The 26,772-nt window shown below is 38.3% G+C and overlaps 2 protein-coding genes across 8 annotated transcripts in view; one reads left to right on the top strand and one right to left on the bottom strand.

Annotated features, from left to right (window-relative positions):
* SLTM (SAFB like transcription modulator) overlaps positions 1-4,832 on the top strand; it is a 68,972-nt gene extending 64,140 nt beyond the window's left edge. The window contains exon 21 of the mRNA XM_051821937.2: positions 4,710-4,832. Coding sequence (XP_051677897.1) covers positions 4,710-4,758 — 49 coding nt within the window. The 3' untranslated portion in view covers positions 4,759-4,832. The remainder of the gene's footprint in view (positions 1-4,709) is intronic.
* Positions 1-26,772, bottom strand: part of MINDY2 (MINDY lysine 48 deubiquitinase 2) — an 87,391-nt gene that overhangs the window by 1,709 nt on the left and 58,910 nt on the right. For 2 of the 7 annotated variants that reach the window (XM_002718209.5, XM_070054299.1), the window contains 4 exons: positions 17,490-17,632; positions 15,039-15,212; positions 9,973-10,173; positions 196-6,919 (listed from right to left, as the gene is read on the bottom strand). In XM_002718209.5, coding sequence (XP_002718255.1) covers positions 6,779-6,919; positions 9,973-10,173; positions 15,039-15,212; positions 17,490-17,632 — 659 coding nt within the window. In that variant the 3' untranslated portion in view covers positions 196-6,778. Of the gene's footprint in view, positions 1-195; positions 8,567-9,972; positions 10,174-15,038; positions 15,213-17,489; positions 17,633-26,772 lie in introns of those variants that run through there. The other 5 variants (XM_051821955.2, XM_051821956.2, XM_017347995.3 and 2 more) reach the window with 4 other exon arrangements.

The following is a 26,772-nucleotide window of genomic DNA, read 5'->3' as shown; positions in this document are numbered from 1 at the left end:
TTATATGGTTTATATTTGATTACTATATTGTTGTTGTTGTTTTCTGCCTCTTGGGGGAAACAAAGTTGTATTTACCAAAAGTTGGTCCTAGTACTCTTAAGAGCTATGTGAATGCAAGTCAACATGGCAGCTCCCCACTATCCTCACCCTGTAAGAGGTAGTTTAATGAGATGTATATACATTGCAAAAACACTGTTTGGTCTAAATATCAAAGTTTATTGAAATAAAATATAATCTATAATAAAAAATACTACAGGTGTTATTCACTGGTTAACAGTTTTAAGTGTATTAACAAACATCCAACATTTTAATCCAACAATGACACTATCCTTGTGGTACAATAACAAACATGAAATTAAATGTTGAGTAATACTGAATAACTGTTACAAATATTTTATACATTCCCATCTATGTTCAAAATGCCTTTTTAGGAACATCTTCCAAAAATGAAGCTTTTGAAACTTGCTTAAGATACAGTTTTTAGTTAGTTTTAGCATGATTAGCATTTAAAGCAATACACTTATTTCATAGAAATTCAGTTCAACCCTAAGCTGGGTAGGTGCTTTTAGGTGTCTTTATGAATTAAAAAAAAAAAAAAAGGTCTTTCAATGATATTTCCTTTTAATTTTTAGGGTTTATATTATTCCTTTTTAAATAGATTTTATTTATTTGGAAGGCAGAGAGATTGATCTTCCATCCACTGGTTCACTCCCTAAAGGGATTGCAATGGCTGGGGCTGGGCCAGGCTGAAGTCAGAAGCATGGAGCAGCCTGGACTAGAACCAACACTCATATGGTTTGGGCATCTTAGGCGGTGGCTTAACCTGTTTTGCCACACTGCTGGCCCCTATTATTCCTTCACTAGAAATGCAGCAGTCACAAAGCAAAAGAGATGCATTATTTCATAGGTAGACAGGATATTAAGACAAGAGGAAAAGAGTAGAAAAATGTAGGCACTCACACACAAGCTTTATATCTAAACTCTTTGAACACTCAGTTGACCAATCTTGGTCTGGCACAGAGATCTATAACATCATAGCAAATTCTTGACCCAATTAGTTCTGATAGTAAAGTGGAGGAAGAAAATGTTTCTTTATCTTGCTATGTTTCAGGGTTACTTTTTGCAGCCATATACCATCCTACTTGTTTTCCCCAGAACATGTGCCTCAGTACAATTATTGTGCAAAATTCAAGGAAAAAGATTTACATGCATTAGCTGTAGAAAATGACTTTCAGGGTACTTTTGAAGTTTCACAGGTAAAGCTTATCCCTTTTGCAGACTGCTGTGTAGCACTTATACATCAATCTTTATTATATTGTCCTATTTGTGACTTGTAGATATGTGACAATCATCTTTTTATTGAAGAATACATAACCTTTTGACAAAAACCAATGGAGGCTTTTGAAAGCCTCATCTTTAAAAATCTGTAAAGCTAAGATATCATATGTACCCTGTGGAGGGAAATGGTTATTTCATATTACTCATATGTGAAAAAGAACAATAACTGAAAAAAATTGAGACATTTAAGACAGATCTTCAGAAAGTAAATAACAATCTTGGTCTGGAGACATTGCATTAGGTACAGCTGCTTGTAGGGCATTTCAGTTACAAGCCCTTTGGACAGGCCACTGATTTGACAATTTAAGCGGCATTTCAGTTTTATGACTTTCTGTTTAAAGCTGCAAACAACTACAAGGGCCAAAGAAGCCAGGATCATCTCCCAAAGAATTTTGCTTTTTGCAGCCTCTTAATTTATGAGGGAGGTATCCTTGTCTCTCAAAACAGGATATTACAATGTGGATCGCCATTAGGGTTTTAAAGGTAACAGGGATAAATTGTTAAATGCTTTGAAGGAATCCTCAGAGTACAGTTCAGACAAAATAGAATTATTGTAGAACAATGTTTTGTTTTGTTTTCTCTTTAAATCTACTGTAGTTCAAAGCCTAAGATTTCTATTTCTGTCATGTTATCTTAGTACCTAAAATGGGCTACCACTATGCCCTAAAACAATCTGTGTTAGGTAGAGAAATCTGTCTCTTCCTTTTTCAGGACAATAGGACAATGCTGAACTTGAGGCAACAGTTGAAGAATTTTACCCTGTTTTTCGAGTTTAATTTTCTTGAGATCAGAAAAGTGAAATTAGAAACTAGAATCTCTCATGTAAAAATATATATGCATATCACAATTTATTCAACTCTAACAGCAGAAACACTAGGATTCAGTAAGAGACATGCATTAATTAAAGTTTAGATCAATTTTCAAAAAGTTAAGCTTACCAGAATCCTACAATTTTTCCCTCACACTCCATTATCTCTATTTTGTAGTTTACTTAATCAGGAAGCCTTTGATTTTAAAATTTAGTTTAGAATCACCTGAGAAGAATAACCTCAATTCTTCATGTTTCCCCAATAGTCTCAGAAGGGTTGGACATCACTAACAAAAGACATTAACTTATCAGAGAAACTAAGAACTCTAAGATTCCAATGAGTTCCTTTACTATTTTCAGTCCCTTTCTGAAAAGAACTTAATGGCACATTATCAAACAATATTTTACACTAAAAAAAAAAAAACCACAAATAACTAAAATAGCCCTAAAATCAAAGTATTTGACAGATCCAAATGAATTTCACCTATGTAAAAAAATTAATATATTAGTAACTTGATACCATTGTATTTTATTCCACAGTGGGGGAAAGTAATGAGAATCTCAATGTTTAGATCTGTAAAAGATATTGAAAAACACATATTTTAAAATGCTTCTTATACTCTGTAAAACTCTTATTTTGACTCTATAGTCTATAGGAAAAAAAAAGCAACTGTAAAACACATTTTGGGAAGAGATGACACCATACCAAAGACAAGACAATTCTACAAATTTTGACAATATTAACAAAACTGGGTTAAGACACATTATTCCATTGGAAAAAAAAGGTCTCACATTTACAAACAAAAAAAAAAAAGTATAATATCAGTGATGATTTAAGTAATACTCTGTGCTTATACCATGCCCATTATTCAGGAGTGCAAAACACTTTTTTAAAAAAGCATTCTTCACACATTTAAAGAGCAAATTGAGGCACAGAAAGTTTGCTCAAGGCAAGATAAAACTGGATTCTCAAATACAAAATGATCCAGAATTTCACATATCCAGTTTATTAAAATACAAATTTTAGACTAATTTTAACACCACCATCTTAATTTATGAAATATTAGTAAGTTTTCAATTATATTTTAAGTTGCATGACTAAGTATGAGTGATGTGTCAAATCTATAAGCTTCCCATGTTTTAAAATCACAGATACATTGAGAGGAAAGTTAACAAAATATAATATTTAAAAATTTTAAATAATCAAGATTCCTTGAAGACATTTCTGAAAATTATCTTAATTCCCCACTGCAAGATTTTACAGATATCTGTTTTGTATGCCAACATTAATATAGAGATCATAATTATTCTTTCCTTAAATATTTGCCTCTAGTCCTTTTTCCTTTCAAGATCTCTTAGTGAACTGAGTTTGTGATTAATTGAAAATAAAATGCTAGTTAGATTTTGTGCAAATATAAAAAAGATTGATGTTGAGTTCAGTCATGTAAGTTCTCTCATACTGTTTTTTTAGCTAAGCAAGGATCAACAAGTATGAGGAAGAATTCACAACAGAGTGTGAAGTAAGCAAATACTATCACACGAGACAATAAAAATGAGATACAATTATATTCCAAAACCTAATCCTACGCTATGCCTCATTCAACTACCTGACCTTGAAACATGGAAGACATTACTTTAGTTAAGCACACTGGACCGGTGTACAACCAACGCCAATTGTAGCTGGTTCAGAAAGCTAAGTGTATATATGTATATTTGTGTGTGTATTCTTAAAATGGTGATTCTTACAACTGAGGTAAAGTTTCCAGATTCCTTTGAGAATCTAATAGAAGTCATGGAACCTTACTTCAGAAATATACACATAGACACAGCTACACACACACATACAATAAGTATTATCAAATACTAGAATTCACAGCATTATTGATGCAATGTGATTAGACATGAAGAAAATGTTCATACTGCTAATAAAGACAGGCTACTGACTCTAAGGAATAGTCTTTGAAATAAGAGGAAAGTGCAGTAATCATATCCATTCACTCATCTGCCTCTTTTGCTAATTCTAATGATGTTTTGATCAATACAAATGTGCCCCTAATCCAGCCTATAAAAATAAAAAAGAAAATGTTTAAATTCTAACTTCTGCCAGCTGTGTACATGTAACAGTTTTCATGTATTAAGAAAGAGTTTAATATATCACTTTTAAATTCCTATGTACACAATCAGCAATGAAATGCCTGAATACCTGTTTTGCTACCTTGAGCAAAATACAAGAAAATAAAGACACAATAGCTCTAAATTTTTAATAATCTTTAAGGATAGTAAAGTAGTATCTCTGAGAAGTTTGTTGGTTTTAACAGAACTGAACATTTAATTTCCCACCACAGTAATCAAAGTGAACATTTTATCATTATTACTCTTGGTATATCAAACTGAATTCCAGGAATGTAAGAAAGCCTGACTCGGAAATATTATTACATAGAAAAAGTCTGATTTAACAAACATTACATTTTTAAGGTTTTTCTTCTAAGTATACATTAACATCTACTTATCTGATAGCAGCACTGCTGGTTTTGAATGAGTTTTTTTTTTTTTTTCCTTCCAGAGGGAATGCAGAATGGCAGTATTATCTTTGGAACAAATTAATAAGATAATAACAAATGACAGAAGAATAGTTTCTACACATGTATTCTTCAAGGGCAATAAATAGATAAGAATATAATTATGGAAAAATATGCCTCAAATATGGTTCTTTGAATTTCTCAAATTTAATGTTTTGTTCTTATTAAAATATAATGCACTGTCACTACTATCTGTTCTGGGAAAAACAAACCCTGAAGTTTGAGTTTCCTTCCTTAAACAAGAGAATATCAAGAGTAAACATGTATTAGATCAACCTGTTTGAGTCAAAAGACTTTCATAGTATATATGATTACTTTATCAACAGATGTCTATTCCAGGTTATAATCAAGAGACAGACCAAGTATTTTGCACCCAAATTTTATATCCCAAACAGGTTATCTGATGATTTATCATGCTACCATAGGAAATTTGAAGAAATAACAAATTTTGCAACATAAATAGACATGCAATATAGAAGGACATAAAACATACAGCTTAACCCTGGATTTTTCCCTTAGAATAATTCCTTCCATAAATAAGACTTTGCTTTTTACATATAGACTTCGCTATATCTGGTCTGGGATCATGAAGAAAGTTAACTACACAGTTTATAAAAAAAAAAAAAGCTCAACTACATTTTTATTTTAAAATTTTTTTAGTTTTTTTCTCTCTCCAAACCACAAAACAACATTCTCCAAGTGGATGCTCAGGTCAGGTTATGATGCTCTTAAATGAACACATTTATTCAGGCTTGAAATATAAATCACGCAACTACTTGCAGCAGCAACAGTCTTTTCAAAATTGACTAACACAAACTTTTAAATATAAAGCATATAAAAAGGACTATTAAGGATAGTTTTCCAAAGTGTATCTAGAAAGACAGGAAAAATATTTGTTGCCTCATAATAAAGTTAAATAAATATTCCTTCTGAATCCTATAAACACTGTGAGATGCTTTGAGTTTATTTGGTTCCCATAAGTTAAAAAATATGATTGCTTTTACATAAATTCCTCCAAATTTTATCTACTCTCAAACGTATTGATGTCTTCACTAGACTTGGAGATTATCTCATTCAGAAATGTGCTTTTTTGTTGGTTTTAATAACTACACTTAATTTTCTAGCAATAAACATGATTTAAAATTTAAGATTCAAGGTAATTTTAGAAAATGTAGACATTGAAGCATCTGCTTTTCTACACCCTTATATTTACAAGGCCTTGCATCCACTGTGGTTTGCTCCTTAAACTCACTGATCACATTATCAATAAACAGTAACTGTGGTCCAAGTTACCTATGTTGAAGATTTCAGAATTCTTCGAAATTTTACAACACTACAAAGTCATTAATATCTGATTTCACAGGTTATAAGTATTAGTGTTATGCAATTTTTTGCTCTTGGAAAAGAAATAAAAATCTTTATGTTTTCTATCTAAATTATATCCAAGCTTCATTATCAGTTCTCAAGATAATATCTAAAATGTACATAACTAAAGAAAGGTAAAGCTGTTCAAGGGCTGAACTAGTCCAATATACAATTAAGACTACTTATTCCTGCTATATTTTTGTCTTTTTTATTCTTTTTAAATCCCTATATTAAAGCCCTGGCATCTCATTGATTAGATCATCATTATTATTGAAAAACTTCAGAAACTATTGTGCTAATATTTAGATTTCAGGAAGGAATCAGACTAAATCAATTACCTCCATTCGTTGTTAGAAGATAAAATAGCTTTCTAACTGATATGAATTATGAATGTCACTATGACACAAAAATTTGCTGTGATTCACTTATTTGGCTACAAGTGCAGTATTTTTATGAATGAAAACACACAGCATTTCCAACTTGTAACATGAAACTCCAACTCATAAAGAGTGTATTGTGTGACTTGAAAAAGTTTGATTGTAACAAAGTAACAACCTTTCCCCTGAAAAACATGAACAAAATCCATTGGGAAATCAGGCACAAACGGTATTTATCGGTTTTTCTTCCTTTCTTCCTGTGGTTTTGTTTCTCAAGACATATAGGTGGTTCCAACAGAATCCAACACTTGTTATAAAATGACACAGCTATTTTTTTCCTTTTCCTTTTCCTTTTCTTTTTCTTTCTCTTTTTCACGAGGTTCCTTTCGTTTACGTTCAGCATTCCCAGATTGTCTTCCACTTGATGGAGAGGCTGGTACTACTTGGCCCTGCTTTTAGAAAAATACACAGGAAGAAATTACCCCCAAATATTCTAAGGTGCTCAGTCATAGTTATCTAGCAAGAAAACCCACAAGAGTGAAAGAAATCATTAATGGAAAAAGAAGCTACTGGTATACAGACATGTTGTACTACATAGTGTAATTGCCATTGCCATTATGAATAGATATAATTCATATAGCAAGTATTCAAAATAAATGGAATTTCAAAGAATAACACTGAAGATTATATTACCTTAACCCTCAAATTGTAGAATTTTAAAGAAAGTGATGCCTTTTTGTAAACTAATTCTTTAAAAGTTCATTAAATACCGTAATTTTACTTTTGCTTTTCTAAAATATTTTAAATACAGGAAAATATAAAAAAAGAGTTCAGTGACCACACAGTTATAATAATTTTAATATTTTACCATATTTCCTTCATATGTATATAATACATCCATATACATACATACATTTTTTGAAAGCAGGGTGGATATATTAATATTACATAACATGGGACTCATGAAAAAGATCATGAAATGAGAACAAAAGGGTATATTATTATATAGAGGATATAACTCAGTGAAGATAACATTTGTAAATATCTGTATACCAAATAATAAGGTATCCATACACATATATAAATTTCCACAGATGAGAGAAAACATACAGTATTAGTCTGTGTCTGGCTTATTTGTCTTAACATAATGGTCCCTAATACCATACATTTTGTTGCAAAGGTCAAGATTTCATTCTGTTTTGTGGCTGAGTAATACTCCATTGTGTATATATACCACCTTTTCTTCATCCAGTCAACCAGATATGGTTGATTCCATATCTTTGTTATTGTGAACAAGCTGCAATAAACATGGCAGTGCAGGTATTTTTTTCACATGCTGACTAAATTTCCTTTGGATATATTCCCAAAAGTGGGATAACCATATGGTAGATCTGTTTTTAGTTTTTTGAGGAATCTCCATACTGTTTTCCATAATGGCTGTACTAATTTGCATTCCCACCAACAATGCAAGAAGTTTGTTTCCCTTTCCTTCACATTCTCACTAGCATTTGCTATTTTTGGATTTTTTAAAAATAATTGCCATTGTAACTGGCATGAAATGATATCTCATTGTCATTTTTTTCTTGTATTTTCCTGATGGCTGGTGATACTGAGCATTTTCATGTATATGTTGGCCATCTGCATTTCTTCTTTTGAAAATTGTCTATTCAGATCCTTTGTTTCTTAACTGTTATGTTGTTGTTGAATTTCTTGAACTCCTTTTATTCTCAATATTAATTCTGGATACTAATCCTTTATTAGATGCACAGTTTGCAAATATTTTTTCCCATTCTGTTTGTAGTTTCTTCACTCTGTTGATTGTTTCCTTTGCTGTGCAGAAGCTTCTTAGTGTGCTATAATCCCATTTGTCTATTTTTTGCTTTTATTGCCTGTGCTCTTGGGTCTTATCCAAAAAAATCATTGCTTCTGCCAATGTCTTGGAATAAATAAAATGAATAAACAAATTTTAAAAACAAAATAATTCTGATAACTGAGTGTGTAATAAGTGTATTCTGTAAAGTAAGATAACTTTTTGAGAAAAAAAATAATCATAACATCGTAGGATTCAAGTATTAAGCTTGAGGTAGTCAGTTTTTGAGCTAGAAAAAGAAATTTTATACTTATTTTAATGAGTAATTCTGTATTTTGTCTCATTAGACCTTAAAATCATTTTGTTTGCTTGTATATCCAAAACAAAAAGAACCTCTCTGGGATGACACAGTTAAACATAAAAGAAGGAGAATATTTTTCAGTTTGATGAAAAGTGATTTTACATACAGAAATCCATCTAATAGTAATATTTTCAATTGCTTATAACATTTAACTGGGTAAAGTGAGAACTGAAATGGTGCTGATCACTGCTGAATACATAGTACAGATCAGACATTGGGTTAAGTACTAATGCTAGGTATTTGTTCTTCACTATAAACCTAAGAGTTATGGGGCCAGGACTGTGGCATAGAAGGCTAAGCCTCAGCCTGAAATGCTGGCATCCCATGTGGGCACCAGTTCAAGTCTCAGCTGCTCTACTTCCAATTGAATTCTGTGCTAATGCGCCTGGGAAGGCAGCAGAAGATGGCTCAAGTGCATGGGCCCCTCCACCCATATGAGAAACCCAGAAGTTCTGGCTCCTGGCTATGGCCTGGCCCAGCCCTGGCCATTATGACCATTTGGGGAGTGAACCAGCAACTGGAAGATCTCTCTCTCTCCTTCTCCCTCTTCTCTCTCTTTTCTCTGTATCTCTGCCTTTCAAATAAATAAATAAAATCTTCACCAAAAAAATACACTAAGAGTTAAGTATTATCTTCCATTTTATAGATAAGAAAAATTAGTCTAAAAGAGGTAAAGGACTTTGTCCAAGGTATTCCAAATAGGAAAGAGAGACAGAAGAAGGAAATGCAAATCCACATTTCTCTGACTCCAAAGTCTACTTTTTCTGGTAGTACTTCATATTGTTCTCTAGTTGAGAGAAATTACTTTGCTCAAATTGGTTTATTTCTTTTGAAAGCTCCCAACTTCTGGTTCACTACCTAAATACCTGCTACAGATGGGTTAGGCCAGGCCAGGACCAAGAGCTAGAAACTCATCCCAAAAGGGTGGCAGAAAGCCAAACACTTGAGCTATCACAATTGCTGTTTCTTGGGGCCTGCATAGCAGGAAAGTGGAATCAGAAGCCATGACCAGGAAATCAATCCAGGCACTCCAATATGGGATGTCTCAACTGGTAGGTCAAATGCTGACCCCAAATAGGTTGATTTTCTTTAAAGCATTTAAGAACTTAAAAAAGTAAATTTGAAAAATGTTGCCATCAGAATTTTAGGAGAAATAATTTTATTATATGAGAAATAGGATAGTCACAACTTAGGATATAAAACCCATGGGTTTCAAAATGTTAATAAAACAAAGAGTCAAGATTTAATTTTAATTAATTTTTTTTACCTCAAGCAGAAAGTTCTTTATTGCTAAAATAATCCTTATATTTAAGAACTGGAACACTGGGTTTTACCTGTGCCTGTGTAGAGGAGGAAGCAGCAGCAGCAGCTGCTGCTGCTTGTTCTTGTTCTTGATAGTATTGAGAAGCCCGCCTATCCTCTTCTTCTTGGAGTTTCTTTGCTAGTTCCAAATCACTGATTCCTTCTGGGATTTGTTCCCAATTGATCTCTTGGTTCTGCTGTTCTTGTTGCAGAGACAATGCCATAAGGTAGTCCTAAGAAATTCAAATATAACCATCTTTAGCTATGAGATTTTACCTAAACATTAATGAGTACAATTGTAGGTGCTATAACTATAAAGCTACGAGAATGGGTTTGTAAAAAAGCACACTGGAGTTTAAATACTGAAATGAAAATTATTTTCCTAAGTCTTTCCTTTGGGTAGCTATGAACTTATTTCAGTGATGCTGTCATTGCTCTAAATATTTTTGGAATTCACTTTAAATTCTTTTTAGAAGCAGTATATAAGGTATTCACAAAAGCTTAAAAAATGTTTCCTTGTTTACAAAAGAAACATGTGCCCGCAAAAAATGCAAACAAAGCAGAAAACCATAAATTAGAATGTTTAAGTCACTATAATATTACACAGAGCTAACTACTATTACCAACTAATACATATCCACTTAGAATTTGCCTACACTTACATATAAACTCAAACACATCTCCCATTCTCTGAAACTGCTGTAGTCCGTTTCCTTTTCCATTTACTGTCATAAAAGTTTAGTTTATAAGAAAAGAATTTCCCAAGAATATTAACTGAATATTCTTCCAAAAGCTGCTTGTTAAAGCCAAGATAATAGTACATCATACAGTCATCCTCAATTACATAACAACTTTCTCCCTCCTCCCACATAAACACTCAGATAATCGCCTATGAGAAAAAAGTGGTACATTTTGGCAAAAAGTTCTATTATCTAACTCTATATTTATTAACATTTAAACACAGGCACTCCAACATGGCTGCATGAAACTTGGTAACTCTAACTTCAAAATAAGAGAATTTTAAATAATTCAGAGGCCATATAAAAGTTCATTTCTGGGGCCAGCACTGTGGCATAGTAGGGCAAGCCTCTGCCTGCAGCAGTGGCATCCCATACAGGTGCTGGTTCAAGTCCCAGCTGCTTCATTTCTGATCCAGCTCCCTGACAATGGCCTGGGAAAGCAATAGAAGATGGACCAAGGGCTTGGGCTCCTGCAGCCACATAGGAGACCTGGAAGAAGCTCCTGGTTCCTGGCTTCAGAATGGCCCAGCTCAGGCCATTACAACTATTTGGGGGCATGAATCAGCAGATGGAAGACCTGTCTGTCTGTCTCTCTCTATTTTTGCCACTCAAATAATAAATAAATCTTAAAATAAAATAAAAGTTCATTGCCTGTGAAGACCTTATACACTGTATATGTATGATGATTGGCCTCAAAAATCTATCCTTCAAGTTTTTTTCTTCATTTCTTCAAGCCCTGGTCCTTACCAAGCCCCATGATTTATTTTATTTTTTATTTCCTACATTCTTTTAAAATTTATTTATTTTCATTTTATTTGAGAGATATAGAGGCAGACAGGTAATTCCATCTGTTGGTTCATTCCTCAAATGCATGCAATAACTAGGGTTAGGCCAGGTCAAAACCAGGAACCCAGAACTCAATTCAGGTCTTTTTATTTTTTTTTTTTTAAAGATTCTATTTATTTATTTGAGAGCTAAAGTTACAGACAGTGAGAGGGAAAGACAGAGAGAAAGGTCTTCCATCTGCTGGTTCACTCCCCAAATGGCTGCAATGGCCGGAGCTGAGCCGATCTGAAGCCAGGAGCCAGGTGCTTCTTCTCGGTCTCCCAGCTGGGAGCAGGGGCCTAGCACCTGGGCCATCCTCCACTGCTTTCCCAGGCCTTTGCAGAGAGCTGATTTGGAAGAGGAGCAGCTGGTACTAGAACTGGTGTCCATATGGGATGCCTCCGTTGGCAAAGAATTAACCTACTCCGCCCCTCAATTCAGGTCTTACACACAGGCGACAATATTTGAACAACTGCTTCCCACAGTGACATCAGCAGGAAGCTGGATTGGAAGCAAGCTAGCCGGAACTTGAACCAGCAACTCTGATATGAGATGTGGGTAACTTACTTGCTGTGCCATAAACCCACCCCATCTCACGACCTTAAATCCTATTCCTTCCTTTTTTATTCCATAAACACTAATCTCAACATTTTACAATTAGATTACCATAACTATCTATTGTTGCTTTGCCTTCATTCCCTTTGCTCCAGTATTTTTACATATATTGGTTAGGAAAATCCTATATACATTTTAAATAACATTTCAAAACAATACCCCTGAATAGATTCTGAAAGAAAATTAGTACACTATCACAGCTGTTTCTCAAAAAGTCGAGTCCTAGAAAGATCAGCATTCTTTTAAATCAAGTATTCATTAATATACTCATAGCTTGCTATTCAAATTGCTATTAAATAACTTAGTATATAATAATAGTTGGTCAAATATCTACTTCTTCTGCTAGACTGTAGCATCTTTGAAAACGAGACTGATCTGTTTTTGAATCCCAGAACTTAGTTACAGTGCCAGGAATACAACTGCTCATTTGCCAAAGGAACAGTGTCTATGCACTTAAATTGTTATGGGCAAAATATGTGTCAGCTGTTTCCATTGGCAAATTTTGGCTTCAGTCGGGGAAGAATTAATATTACCATTATATTTTGAATAAGCAGCACACCTGTGGCTCCAAGTCTGCTCAACTATGGCAAAAATCTCATTTGTCTCAGCCCTACATGACAGTTCGACCCCGTAGTGCAGTTCATGCTGTTAAGTATTGCTCTTGGTTAGCTTGGAATATTGGATATTCTAAAGCTTAGAATATCCACCTACTTATCACTCAGCACATGCTATCTTCTAAACTCTCTGCATTTTTCTGATTAGGTAAAATATATCTCAAATGTGTGCTTCTCTCTCCCTCACAAGGCTAAGCCCTCATCAATGCTTTTTTTTAAAAAAAAGTTATTTACTTGAAAAATCAGAATTACACAGAGAAGGAGAGGCAGAGATAGAGTCTTCCATCCACTGGTTCACTCCTCAGTTGGCCGCAACAGCTGGAGCTTCACTGATCCGAAGCCAGGAGCCAGGAGCTTTGTCCAGGTGTCCGATGCGGGCGCAAGGGCCCAAGGACCTGGGCCATCTTCCACTGCTCTCCCAGGCCATAGCAGAGAGCTGGATCTCTCTGCTATGTGGAGAAGCCAGGACTCGAACTGGCGCCCATATGGGATGCTAGCACTGCAGGCGGCGGCTCTACCCATTACACCACAGCGCCGGCTCCATAAATAAATCTTTTTTTAAAAAAATAATTATCATCTGTGACCAGAGCTCAGTTTTAGATGGTTGGTTCTCAGTGCGGCAATGCTTGCAGGTTGGACTTTTTTTTTTTTTTTTTGACAGGCAGAGTGGACAGTGAGACAGAGAGAAAGGTCTTCCTTTGCCATTGGTTCACGCCCCAGTGGCCGCCGCAGCCAGCGCGCTGTGGCTGGTGCACTGCGCTGATCCGAAGGCAGGAGCCAGGTGCTTCTGCTGGTCTCCCATGTGGGTGCAGGGCCCAAGCACTTGGGCCATCCTCCACTGCACTCCCAGGCCGCAGCAGAGAGCTGGACTGGCAGAGGAACAACCGGGACAGAATCCGGTACCCCAACCGGGACTAGAACCCGGTGTGCTGGTGCCGCAGGTGGAAGATTAGCCTAGTGAGCTGTGGCGCCGGCCTGCAGGTTGGACTTTTAAGAGGTGGGGTCAAGTAAGAGGTCCTTATGTCGATTCAGGTACTCAGGGGACTGATACTAGGCTCTTTGGTTTCCTGTTTAGAGATGTGATCTCTTCCTTCCACATGTCCTCCCACTGCTGTAATGCTTTGCACAGTTAGGCCTTCACCAGGGACCAAATCAATAGGGCTACTCAGTCATAGACTTTGAACTCTAAGACAAATAAACCTCTTTTCTTTATAAAGTTGGCCTACTTCAAGTATTTTGTTTCAGTAATAAAAAAAAATCAGACTAGTACATTTGCTATGCATTCTTCACACAACAGTCATTTAAAACAGGTAAAGTAGATCATGTCATTTTCATGTCTAACATTCAGCATGGCTTTCCTACTGCAATTAGAATAAAATCCAGGGGCCAGCACTGTGACGTAGCAGGTCGCCACCTGCAGTGCTGGCATCTCATATGGATGCCAGTTTGAGTCCTAGCTGCTCCACTTCTGATCTAGCTCTCTGCTATGGCCTGGGAAAGCAATGGAAGATGGCCCAAGTCCTTGGGACCCTGCACCTGCATGGGAGACCCGGAAGAAGTTCTTGGCTCCTGGCTTTGGATTGGCGCAGCTCCGGCTGTTGTGGCCAATTGGGGAGTGAACCAGTGGATGGAAGACCTCACTCTCTCCGCCTCTCCTTCTCTGTGTAACTCGTTCAGATAAATAAATAAAAATCTTAAAAAAAAAAAAAAAAGAATAAAATCCAAACTCCTAACCATGACTTTCATAGTTCAACACTATCTGGGCTTCTGAACCAAAGGATATACTTAAAATACATACAGATCACTTACCCATTTAGGAAGCATCAGAGAAATTTCACAAGTATATTAATGAATGAATCTTTGATTCTAAAGTTTAGAGTAACTGATTTTACATTTGAAAGGAATTACCATTTTGGGGCCAGCATTGTGGCATAATGAGTTAAGCAGTCGCCTACAACAGCGTGGCTATCTCATATGGGTGCTGGTTCGAGAACTAGCTACTCCACTTCTGATTCAGATCCTTGTTAACGTGCCTGGGAAAACAGGAGAAGATGGCCCAAATGCTTGGGTCCCTACATCCACATGGGACACCAGGACAAAGCTCCTGGCTCCTGGCTTCAATCTGGTCCAGCCCAGGGCATTGCGGCCATTTGGGGAGTGGACCAGGAGATGGAAGATCTTTCTGTTTACCTCTCTCTATATATAACTCTGCCTTTCAAATAAATATAGTAAGTTGTTTTAAAAAATGAAAAACAAAAAGAAATTACCATTTTAAACAAGATGAAGAAGACAAACCAAAATTACCTGGTCTATCTGATCTTGTTGTCCTTTGTATACAGTTTCAGGATCTGAAGGAGGCCGCAGATGAAATTCTGAGTCACAGAAATTTCCATCACCATCTACATTGTGCAGGCTTTCCCAAACAATTTTTTCTTCAGTAAGAAATCCCTGGTCAGTTACTAACAAATACAGTTGACCCTTCATAAGAAATAATAAAAGAAAAAGACAATTAAATTGATCAAAATTAGTTAATATACTATTAAAGGAAATTTTTGTCTATATATTTATAGTGTATTAATTATTCTCACTAGGTCTGCACAACATATACAATAGATGAAGTGGATGTCTTATTTGTCCACATCAACCTTCTCTGAATGTAGTTTATAATTGTCACATTACAGCATTAGGAGAAATGGCTCTCGGTATGTTCTAAGATTTGACTTAACAACAGCACTATGGGGGCTGGCACTGTGGTGTAGTGGGTAAAGCCACCACCTGCAGTGCTGGCATCCCACGTGGGCTCTGGTTCAAGTCCCAGTTGCTGCACTTTATCCTGCTCTCTGTTATGGCCTGGGAAAGCAGTAGAAGATAGCCCAAGTGCTTGGGTCCCTGCACCCACGTGGGAGACCCAGAAGAAGCTCCTGGCTTCAGATAGGTGCAGCTCTAGCTACTGTGGCCATCTGGAGAGTGAAGCAGCAGATGGAAGACCTCTCTCTCTCTCTCTTCTGCCTCTCCTTCTCTCTCTGTAACTCTGCCTTTCAAATAAATAAATCTTTAAAAAAAATAAAAAAGGATGGAATTTGGACAGCAAATATATCCTAATTAGGGATTAAGAAGGTGAAATGATGGTAAAAGCACAGCAATGAGAAAGCAGAAAGTATGTGCAGGGATGGAGGATTATCAGTGAGAAGATAGATACCATTTTGGATGAAGCAATGTGTTGATATGGGAGAACAGAGCATATCTTTCATTTTTATCCTTTATGACTAGGTGTTACCGAATATTTTTGCTGTGTTATAGACATAGTAAGAACAGTGTTCTATCATAGAAGTCTAATTAGCAGTTGATAAATTCCTGAAGTAGGTGACAGCTGTAAAAACTGAAGGGATCAATGCAAGAGAACAAAAAGGGTGATTCAGTAAGTTTTTTTCCCCTAGAACTATAAATGACACTATAAAAATTTAAAGTCACATTGATAATTGAAACAGCAAATAATATCATAAACAAAAATCTTAATTCTCCTAATTTCCTTTAATCCATCATTCTTTAGAAGTCATCTTAGGGGCTGGTGCAGTGGCGTAGCAGGTAAAGCTGCGGTCTGCAGCACCAATATCCCATATGGGTGCCGGTTTGTGTCCCAGCTGCACCATTTCCAATCTAGTACCCTGCTAAAGGCATGGAAAGCAGCAGAGGATAGCCTAAGTGCTTGGGTCTCTGCCACCCACATGGGAGACTCAGATGAATATCTTGGCTCTTGGTTTTGCCTACCCCAGTCCTGGAAACTACAGTCATCTGTGAAGTAAACCAGCGGATGGAAGATCGCTCTCTGTGTGCATTTCTCTCTCTCTAACTCTTTCAAATAAATAAATAAATCTTAAAAAAGGTCATCTTAGTTGTAATTTTCTTAGAAAATAGTAAATTCTTCTTCTTCTTCTTCTTCTTCTTCTTTTTTTTTTTTTTTTTTTTTTTTTTTTTGACAGGCAGAATGGACAGTGAGAGAGAGAGACAGAGAGAAAGGTCTTCCTTTTGCCATTGGTTCACCCTCCAATGGCCACCGCGGCCAGCACGCTGCGGCCGGCACATCGCGCTGATCTGAAGCCAGGAGCCAGGTGCTTCTCCTGGTCTCCCATGGGATGCAGGGCCCAAGCACTTGGGCCATCCTCCACTGCACTCCCTGGACACAGCAGAGAGCTGGCCTGGAAGAGGGGCAACCGGGACAGAATCCGGCGCCCCGACCGGGACTAGAACCCGGTGTGCCAGCGCCTCAGGCGGAGGATTAGCCTATTGAGCCGCGGTGCCAGCCGTAAATTCTTCTTAATGCAATAATCTGTGAAAAAGAAGTTGAGACTTAATAAAACAAAAATTGATTTGAAGTAACACTTCAATTGCTAATCATTCCATCTTAGAAAAGTATTTAATACATCTATTAAATGCTTCTTTGTAAATTTAATGCAAATAAAGAGCATAAACAGGAAAGAAAGTAAGTGTCCACATGTAGCAAGAAGCTTAATATGACATTTGGCAACATAAATTTCAATAATTTTTTCTAAGGGAAATATTTAAAAAAATTTTTGTAATGATACTGATATGTCATGAAGATTACAAATAACATTAAAGAAGCATTTAATAATTGCCTCCATAATTTGATGATTAAGATATACTATGGTAAAATCTTTTGTTGTGAGCAGATCAAAAGATAACTCTAAATCAAATTCTTTTGATTTAGAACAACAAATAGCTAGCTCTACATCATACCTTGTATTTGGTCATGGTGCTAAAATGATTATTTCGAAAGAACACACAAAGTTCTCCTTCTTGAACCGTTGAAGTTAATTCACATAATCCATGGTATGTCAGTTGGGTGGCTGTATTATTTAGAAACTGCTCAGCCACAAAGCCTATGGAAACAATGCATAATGATTAGATGGAAGAATACTTTCAAAATTAAAGAGTTATTTTCTATTTACTCTCTGTTCTAAGTACAGAGAACAGCCAGTCAGTATAAGATGTTTCCTACTCTTATATGATTACCTCAAAGATTCAACTCTATTTTTTCTGTAGAAGATAAATATTCCCACCTAAAAAATAGTTATGTGAAATTCTTTTCACCAACAGATATTTACTTAAACTTCACCTACTTCCAAAAATGACTTCAGAGAGCTTGCAATAAAAGGCACAGAAATAATACAATTAAAACTTATTAAAGCACATAAAAGGAGTTAACCACTTAAAAAGTGGGTAGGAGAGAAAGATATGTATCAATAGCTACTTTCCCTATGGCAAGGTGCTCAGAAGTTAAAAGTAGCCTTAACAAATTGAGCCTTAACAAAAATTGGCATAAGATTTTAACAAACAGCACAGATAATTCTCTAGTTGCAAACTGCTCATTTTGTGCCTTAAAACTAAACACAGACATTAAGATTAAACAGAAAATGGTGGGATACTGATGCCATTTTTATCCTAATTTCCTCAAACATTACATTCATTATGTAGATACATCAAGTTCAGACAAGAATGATCTTTGGTTTTTGAAATAATACTTAAAATATAAAAATGTTTTCTGGGGTTTAATTTAAAACATGTATGCAGAGTAGATTCTCATTAACTGTGGGTTGATATTTGCAAGTTAATCTACTGGCTAAAATTCATTAACAACCCCAGAATCAATATTCATAGCACTTTCATGATCCTTTTGTGACTATGTGACAATTGACCAAAAGTTTGAGTCACCTGAGTGAGATATACACAACCAACTGAGGTCAAACAGGACAACACTCTGCCTTTTTCCTTCAAATCTCATGTTAAATAAGTGTCCTTTCACGGTTTACTTAGTGCCACATTTTTTACACTTTTGTACTTAAAAAATTATCCTAGGCAACGGCAAAGTGCTAGCTAGTTTTCTTAGTGACAAACGCTCTGATGTGTCTTCTAGAGAAAATACATTGTTAGCTAAGCTTTGTTCACACCTGAGTTGTAGTGCTGCTCACTATGAGTTTAAGGCCAATGAATCAACAATATATATGAAAACAAGGTTATATATTGATCAGTTGATGAAAATGTCACCAGAGGCACACAAGAACCTAAACTCTGCATTTTCCTAGGAGCAATGGTTAATATTTCAATGTACACAACAACTATAAAGAACGTAATGAGAATCAACTGTATAAATATTTTAAAAACCCATGTTTCTCTTTTTTCTCTTCCCGTTCTGCTCCTCTCTTTTAGTAAGAAAGAAATATCCCAGGAAATATAAGAGGAGGGGAGGGGAAGGGCCTCTTAAAAGGTTTTTAAGTGAGTTGAGAGGGACAGATGTAGGCTGTTAAGATCAATCTACATAAGAAAATAACACCTCAACAAGAAATTGAAAAGAAACTTAGTAGGGCCAGAGGCAGCATGATAATGTAGGATTACTCAATGTCTTTTCCATTCTTTAGTGTCAAGCCATAGCATTTTAATCTGCAAAGTAGTTGTAAGAGTTAAAAATACATCACACCACTCCAAAGACCAAGGTAGGAGAGGGAGTGGGAAAATTATAAAGAGGGCTACAGAAAGGATATTATAGCATATGTCTTGGATTTATGATGTAACTTGAGTTTATAGATTTAAAAATAAGAGCTCCCCTTTCCATTATTGTTGCTTTACTACAGACTAAGTTATCTAGCAGAATGTATCAGTTATATACTAGAGCATTTACTATTATGTAACATTAATTTGTTGATTTATTCACTTAGTAAAGATTTATATACTTACTTGAAAGAGTTACAGAGTTGGGGGAGGAGAGAGAGAGAGAGATCTTCTACCACTGCTTCACTCCCCAAAGGATGGCAATAGGGGCTGGATTAGGCTGAAGCCAGGAGCCAGGAGATTCATCCAGGTCTCCTACAATGGTGGCAGGGTGTGGGGAGCAACTCGGACTAGACTAAGTTACTGGAATTAAGACTTATTCTATGCATCTGCTCTCCCACAATATGGCGCTGGGAGAGGAGTAAACAACTTCTACACAGCTGCCTCTTGCCAATTTGACTGATGAGCTGCAGGAGCTGATCTTGCTCCTGATTGGAGGAGAGCAGCGTGCTCGGCGTGTGGGTAGCAGAGTTGGGATTGGTGGAAGAGGACTATAAAGGAGAGAGACAACATGCACCGGGAACATCCGGATAACATCTGAGCAGCCCCCGAGAGAGCTGGCCGGCGGTGTGCCGCTCCCCCGCGGAAGTGGGGAAAGTGGCAGGGGGAACCGCCCCTCCACGGAGGTGGAGGGGTCGGCAGCCAACCCGGGAAGAACCAGCAGCAAACCTGGGAAGAGCCGAGCAGACAAAAGAACAACGCAGGGTTTAGTGTCGTTCCTCCGCGAAGATGGGGGAGCGACAGCAGGGGCCCAAGCATTGGGCCATCTTCTTATAAAACTTTTCTTAGCCACATTAGCAGGGAGCTGGATCACAAATGAAGCAGCATAGACTCGAACTGGCAATCACAGGGGATGCTAGCATTGTAGACGGAAGCTTAACCCACTGGACCACAATGCTAGCCTCATATTATGTAACATTTAAGAAGTAAGTTATGGGGCTGGCACTGTGGCGTTGCCTGCAATGCTGGCACCCCATATAGGTACCAGTTCTAGTCCCGGCTGCTCCACTTCTGATCCAGCTCCTTGCTGGTATACCTGAGAAAGCAAAGGAGGATGACCCAATTGCTTGGGACCTTGCACCCTCATCGGAAACCTGGAAGAAGCTCCTTTCTCCTGGCTTCAGATCAGCCCAGCTCCAGCCATTGCAGCCACTTGGGGAGTGAACCAATGGATAGAAGACCTCTCTCTCTCCACTCCTCCCTCTCCCCACCCCTTCTTTCACTCTGCCTTTCAAATAAAATAAATAAATTAAAAAAAAAATGTCTTGGGCAAGTCACTTACTCTTTCTGAACCTATGTCATGTTCTCTGAAAAGAAGTAACTAAGATCTTTCTAGCATTAAATTTTTCAATTTCAGAATCACATGAGGTAGTAGTGTCTTCACTGAGTTTCTGAATCTTTTTGAAAGCAATTTGCAGTGAGGATTTCCATGAGTGAAGAGTGGAAAGGGTGTTTAGAAACATCTTTCCAAAGAGAGCATTTGGTGATGGATATTACAAACATCAGGGCTACTTCTCTGCACAAGTATATTCCTTTATTTATTTATTTATTTTTTAAGATTTATTTATCGGGACCAGTGCTCTGGCATAGCAAGTAAAGCCGCCACCTCTGAAGTGCTGTCATGCCATATGGGTGCTGGTTTGAGTCCTGGCTGCTCCACATCCAGTCCAGCTCCCTGCTAATGCTCCTGGGAAAGCAGTAGAAGATAAAGTCCTTGGGCCCCTACATCCATGTGGGAGACCCAGAAGTTCCTGGCTCCTCGCTTTGGATAGGCCAAGCTCCAGCTAACTCTGCCTTACAAATAAATAAATATTTTTTTGACAGGCAGAGTTAGACAGTGAGAGAGAGACAGAGAAAGGCCTTCCTTTTTCTGTTGGTTCACCCTCAAGTGGCTGTGCCAATCTGAAGCGAGGAGCCAGGTGCTTCTTCCTGGTCTCCCATGGGGTGCAGGGCCCAAGCACTTGGGCCATCCTCCACTGTACTCCCGGGCCACAGCAGAGAGCTGGACTGGAAGAGGAGCAACTGGGACAGAATCCGGCACCCCGACTGGGACTAGAACCCAGTGTGCCGGTGCTGCAGGCAGAGGATTACCCTAGTGAGCCGCAGCACCGACCATAAATTTTTTTTTAAAAATTAGCTTATGGGGCCAGGGCTGTGGCGTAGGGGGTAAAGCTGCCACCTGCAGGGCTGACATCCCATATGGGTGCCAGTTCGAGACCCGGCTGCTCTACTTCTGATCCAGCTCTCTGCTATGGCCTGGGAAAGTAGTAGAGGATGGCCCAAGTCCTTGGGCCCGTGCACCTGTGTGGGAGACCTGGAAGAAGATCTTGGCTCCTGGCCGGCGCCGTGGCTCACTAGGCTAATCCTCCGCCTTGCGGCGCTGGCACACCGGGCTCTAGTCCCGGTCGGGGCGCCGGATTCTGTCCCGGTTGCCCCTCTTCCAGGCCAGCTCTCTGCTGTGGCCAGGGAAGTACAGTGGAGGATGGCCCAAGTCCTTGGGCCCTGCACCCCATGGGAGACCAGGAGAAGTACCTGGCTCCTGCCATCGGATCAGCGCGGTGCGCCGGCCGCAGCGCGCCGGCCATTGGAGGGTGAACCAACGGCAAAGGAAGACCTTTCTCTCTGTCTCTCTCTCTCACTGTCCACTCTGCCTGTCAAAAAAAAAAAAAAAAAAAAAAAAGATCTTGGCTCCTGGCTTCAGATCGGTGCAACTCTGGTCGTTGCGGCCAAATGGGGAGTGAACCAGCAGATGGAAGACCTCTCTCTCTCTCTGTCTCTCCTCTCTGTGTAACTCTTTCAAATAAAGTAAATAAATCTTTTTTAAAAAATTAGCTTACCAAATCATTTTCCTCTTTAACTAGAGAGTTGTTAGAGAACATAAAAATACCAAGTACCATAAAGAAATTGAAATTAGAAGGGCACTAAAATTAGGTAAAAAGGAATAGAAAGTGGACACATTAGGAAAGGAAACTGATTTATGTAAGAAGGTTTCTACTTTGTGGCTCTTCCTGAGATTTAAAACCAAATTTAAGTTGAGTCAGGTCTTAACATTGTCACTATGACAGATTCATCCAAATGATCTGAATTTCTTTCTAGTTTAATCTACATTTAAGTTTCAAAAAAACCAGATATAGTGGGCTAGCACTATGGTGCAGCTGGTTAAGCTGCTACCTGTGACACTGGCATCCAATGAGTGCCAGTATAAGTCCTGGCTGCCCCACTTCTGATCCAGCTCTCCACTGATGCACCTGGGAAAGCAGCAAAAAAGGTATTTTGTGGTGTAGCAGGTAAAGCTGCCACAGTTGGCACTGGCATCCCATATGGGTGTCAGTTCATGTTCCAGCTGCTCCACTTCGATCCAGCTCCTGGCTAATGCTCTTGGGAAAGCAGTGGAGGATGGTCCAAGTTCTTGGGCCCCTGCACCTGCATGGGAGACCTGGAAGAAGCTCCTGGCTCCTGGCTCCTGGCTCCGGAATGGCCCAGCCTCAACCATTGTAGCCATTTGGGGAGTGAACCAGTGGGTGGAAGACTTTTCTCTCTGTCCCTCCCTCTCTGTTAACTCTGCCTTTCAAATAAATAATAAATCTTTAAAACAAAATCAGAAATAGTATATTAGTGTGGTTTCTCCATAAGAGGATAGATAAAACAGTTTTTTAAAAAAGATTTATTTTATTTATTTGAAAGGCACAGTTACAGACAAAGAGGAGAAACAGAGAGAGGGAGAGATCTTCCATCTGCTGGCTTACTCCCCAAATGGCTGCAATGGCCAGAGCTAAGCCAGACTAAAGTCAGGAGCCAAGAGCCTCTTCAGGGTTTCCCACATGGGTAGAGAGGCCCAAGAACTCAGGGCATCTTCTGCTGCTTTCCAAGGTGCATTAGCAGGGAGCTGGAACAGAAGCGGAACAACTGGGATTTAAACTGGCACCCATATATGATGCTGGTGTTGCAGGTGGTGGCTTTACCCACTATGCTACAACACTGGCTCCCCAAACAGGGTTTTTTCTAATATGAAAAATATTCAGAGTTTCCAAGATAGAGTCTCATATGACTTGATTCAAAAAGGTAGTGACATCCAAAAGAATAGTAAGTACACTATGTAGAAATAAAAATCTAATACTTTCCTACAAGGTTTTAGCATCAAAAGAAAACGAATGTTCTCTGAACAAAGCTGAAAGAATACCTAATTCCATTTGACTGTCAGCCAATCACATTTTTTCTCAAAAAAGAATGCTAACCAAAGTATTTCTGGGCCAGTGCTGTGGCATAGCGGGTAAAGCCTTTGCCTGCAGTGCCAGCATCCCATATGGGCACCGGTTCAAGTCCCAGCTCTTCTACTTCTGATCCAGCTCTCTGCTATGGCCTGGGAAAGCAGTAGAAGATGGCCCAAAAGCTTGGGCCCCTGCACCTGCAAGGGAGATCTGGAAGAAGTGTCTAGCTCCTGGCTTCAGATCAGCACAGCTCCAGCTGTTGAGGCCAACTGGGGAGTGAACCAGTGGATGGAAGGATGGAAGACCTGTTTCTTTCTTTCTCTCTCTCTCTCTCTCTCTCTCTCTCTTCCTCTGTTAACTCTGGCTAACCCTAACCCTAACCCTAAAAAAGATTTAAAAGATTTATTTGTTTACTCGAAAGGCAGAGTTACACAGAGAGAGAAGGAGAGGCAGAGAGAGAGGTCTTCCATCCACTGGTTCACTCCCCAATTGGCTGCAACGGCTGGAGCTGTGCTGATCTGAAGCCAGAGCCAGGAGCTTCTTCTGGGTCTCCCACGTGAGTGCAGGGACCTAAGGACTTGGGCCATCTTTTATTGCTTTCCCAGGCCATAGCAGAGAGCTGGATGAGAAGTGGAGCAGCCGGGACTTGAACTGGTGCCCATATGGGATGCTGGCACTGCAAGCAACAGCTTTTACCCTCTACACCACAGCGCCGGCCCCATAAATAAATCTTTTTTAAAAAAGTAATTATCATCTGGGACCAGAGCTCAATTTTTAATAAACATTAGAAATAAATGAGCTTTTTAATATTTTATTTATTCAAAAGGAAATCTACAGCTATAGGCTGAATAGAAAAAGAAACCAAATCACTTCAGTTGAACACTATACTCAAGAGAACCTGACAAAGAAAAATGATGGAGGAAAGTTAATTGCTATAACTAGGTTAAAATGTCCATTATGGTTTTTAATTTCCAATATGATTTCATAATGCCTATACAAGTAATCATTAGCATTGAATAATTATTTCAGACAGTATATATATTTGTAGCTTCCCATAAACAAAAAACTAGTTTAGCCTTTTAACTGTACTGATTTCCACATACAATTATTCCTGAATATAGAAATTTGATATGCTGAATTTTATCATAAAATTTATGCATCAAAATTAATCAATAAATATGTCAGGTACATATTACCTGAAAATTATATAACACTTCAGAGAGTGAAACTTTCCACCTTTTACCAAGATGGTTTTCCTAAATTATCCATAAAGGTTGAGAACTTATCTAGAATGCTTGGGATCAGAAAGGTTTCAGATTTTAGAATTTTTTGGGTTTCAGAATATTTGCATATTCTCTACTGATTGAGCATCCCTATTCCAAAAACCTGAAATTCAGAATGTTCTGAAATTCAAACTTTTTTAAAGACTTACTTTATTTACTGAAAGGCAGAGTTAGTGAGGAGAAACAGAGATCTTCCATCCACTGGTTCACTCCCCAGATGGCCCCAACAGCTGGGGTTGGCCAAGCAGGAAGCTAGGAGTCACAACTAAGAGCTTCTTCCATGTCTCCCATGTGAGTGTAGGGGCCAAAGGAGTTGGGCCATCTTCCATTGCTTTCCCAGGCTCATTATCAGGGATCTGGATCAGAAGTGGAGCAGCTGGGACTTGAATCAGCATCCATATGGGATGCTGGCATTTCAGGTGGTGGCCTTACCCTCTATGCCACAACACCAGCACCAAATGCAATCCTTTTTGAGCATATGTCAGCATTCAAAATATTTAAAACCTTTAAGCAGTTTGAATTTTGGATTTTCAGATTAGGGATGTTCAACCTATATGACACAAATTAGCTATCCAAAGATTTTTGTGATCCTGAGGAATCAATGTGAGAGAAATCATAGTTGTAATGCTAAAGAAAAAGGAAATGATGAGTGGGATTGATTTTTGTTGCTGTTCATTTTGTTAACTAGTATATTATTAAGGTTTATCCTTGTTCCACTGTAGCTGAGCTTGGGAAAGATGCTGTCATATTTCCCTTAGCTGCTGCTGCCGCCTCCACTATTACTATTTGCTTTTTAAGACTTATTTATTTGAAAGGCAGAATAACAGAGAGAGGGGGAGAGACAGAAAGAGAAAGAGGGGGCTGGCACTGTGGCATAGTGGGCTAAGACTGCGCCTGCAACACCTGCATCCCATACAGGCGCCAGTTTGTGTCCTGACCGCTCCACTTCTATCCAGCTCCCTGCTAATGGCCTGGGAAGGCAGCAGAGGATGGCCCAAGTGCTTGGGTTCCTGCACCCATTTGGGAGACCTGGAGGAAGCTCCTGGCTCCTGGCTTTGGATGGGCTCAGCTCTGGCCATTGCAACCATTTGGGGAGTGAAGCAGTGGATGGAAGACCTTTCTCTGTCTCTCCCTTTCTATGTAATTCTGTCTTTAAATCAAATCCTTAAAAAATATAAAAAAGAAAGAGAAATAGATCTTCCATCTGCTGGTCTTTACTCCCCAAATGGCTGCAACAGCCCAGGTAGAACAGGAAGAAGTCAGGAGACTGGAACTCCATCCAGGTGTCCCCTGTGAGTGGTAGGGACCCAAGTACTTGGGCTGTCTTCCTCTAAGCTTTCCCAATAACACTAGCAGGGAGCTGCATCAGAAGCAAAGCAGCTGGGAGTCAAACTGGCACTCCAATATGGGATGCCAACATTGAAGGTCACAACTTAACCAGGCACACCACAACACCAGCACCTCCCATAGCTTCTTACTTTATATATCTGTTTACTCATATTATTTCTTGGCTATTATTCTTTTTGTTACCACTTTCTGATTTTTTTCATTTCTCAATTACCATTGAATGACCTGACTATAGCAGTATATTGGCTACTACCATTAAAGCAGAATTCTACAGATAGAAATTTTCTCTATAGGCTTTTTTTTAGGAATATTTCTGGTAACAAGACCTTGGACAAGGAAAGCAAAGTTCTACTGAGTGGAAATTTGTTAACTGAGGAATAATATTCTTTAAAAAACTGATTTATTTATTTGAAAGGTGGCATTACAGAGACAGAGAGAAAGAGATATCTTCATCCACTGGTTCACTCCCCAAATGGCTGCAACAACAGGAGATGGGCCCAAGAACTTGAGCCATCTTCCACTGCTTTCCCAAGCTATAGCAGAGAACTCGATTGCAAGTGGAGCAGACAGAACTCA

This window comes from Oryctolagus cuniculus, chromosome 12, assembly GCF_964237555.1.
Source record: "Oryctolagus cuniculus chromosome 12, mOryCun1.1, whole genome shotgun sequence".
Classification (NCBI taxonomy): Eukaryota; Metazoa; Chordata; class Mammalia; order Lagomorpha; family Leporidae; genus Oryctolagus; species Oryctolagus cuniculus.
Note: the sequence above shows the minus strand (reverse complement) of the source record. Positions and strands in the feature narration are given on the sequence as shown.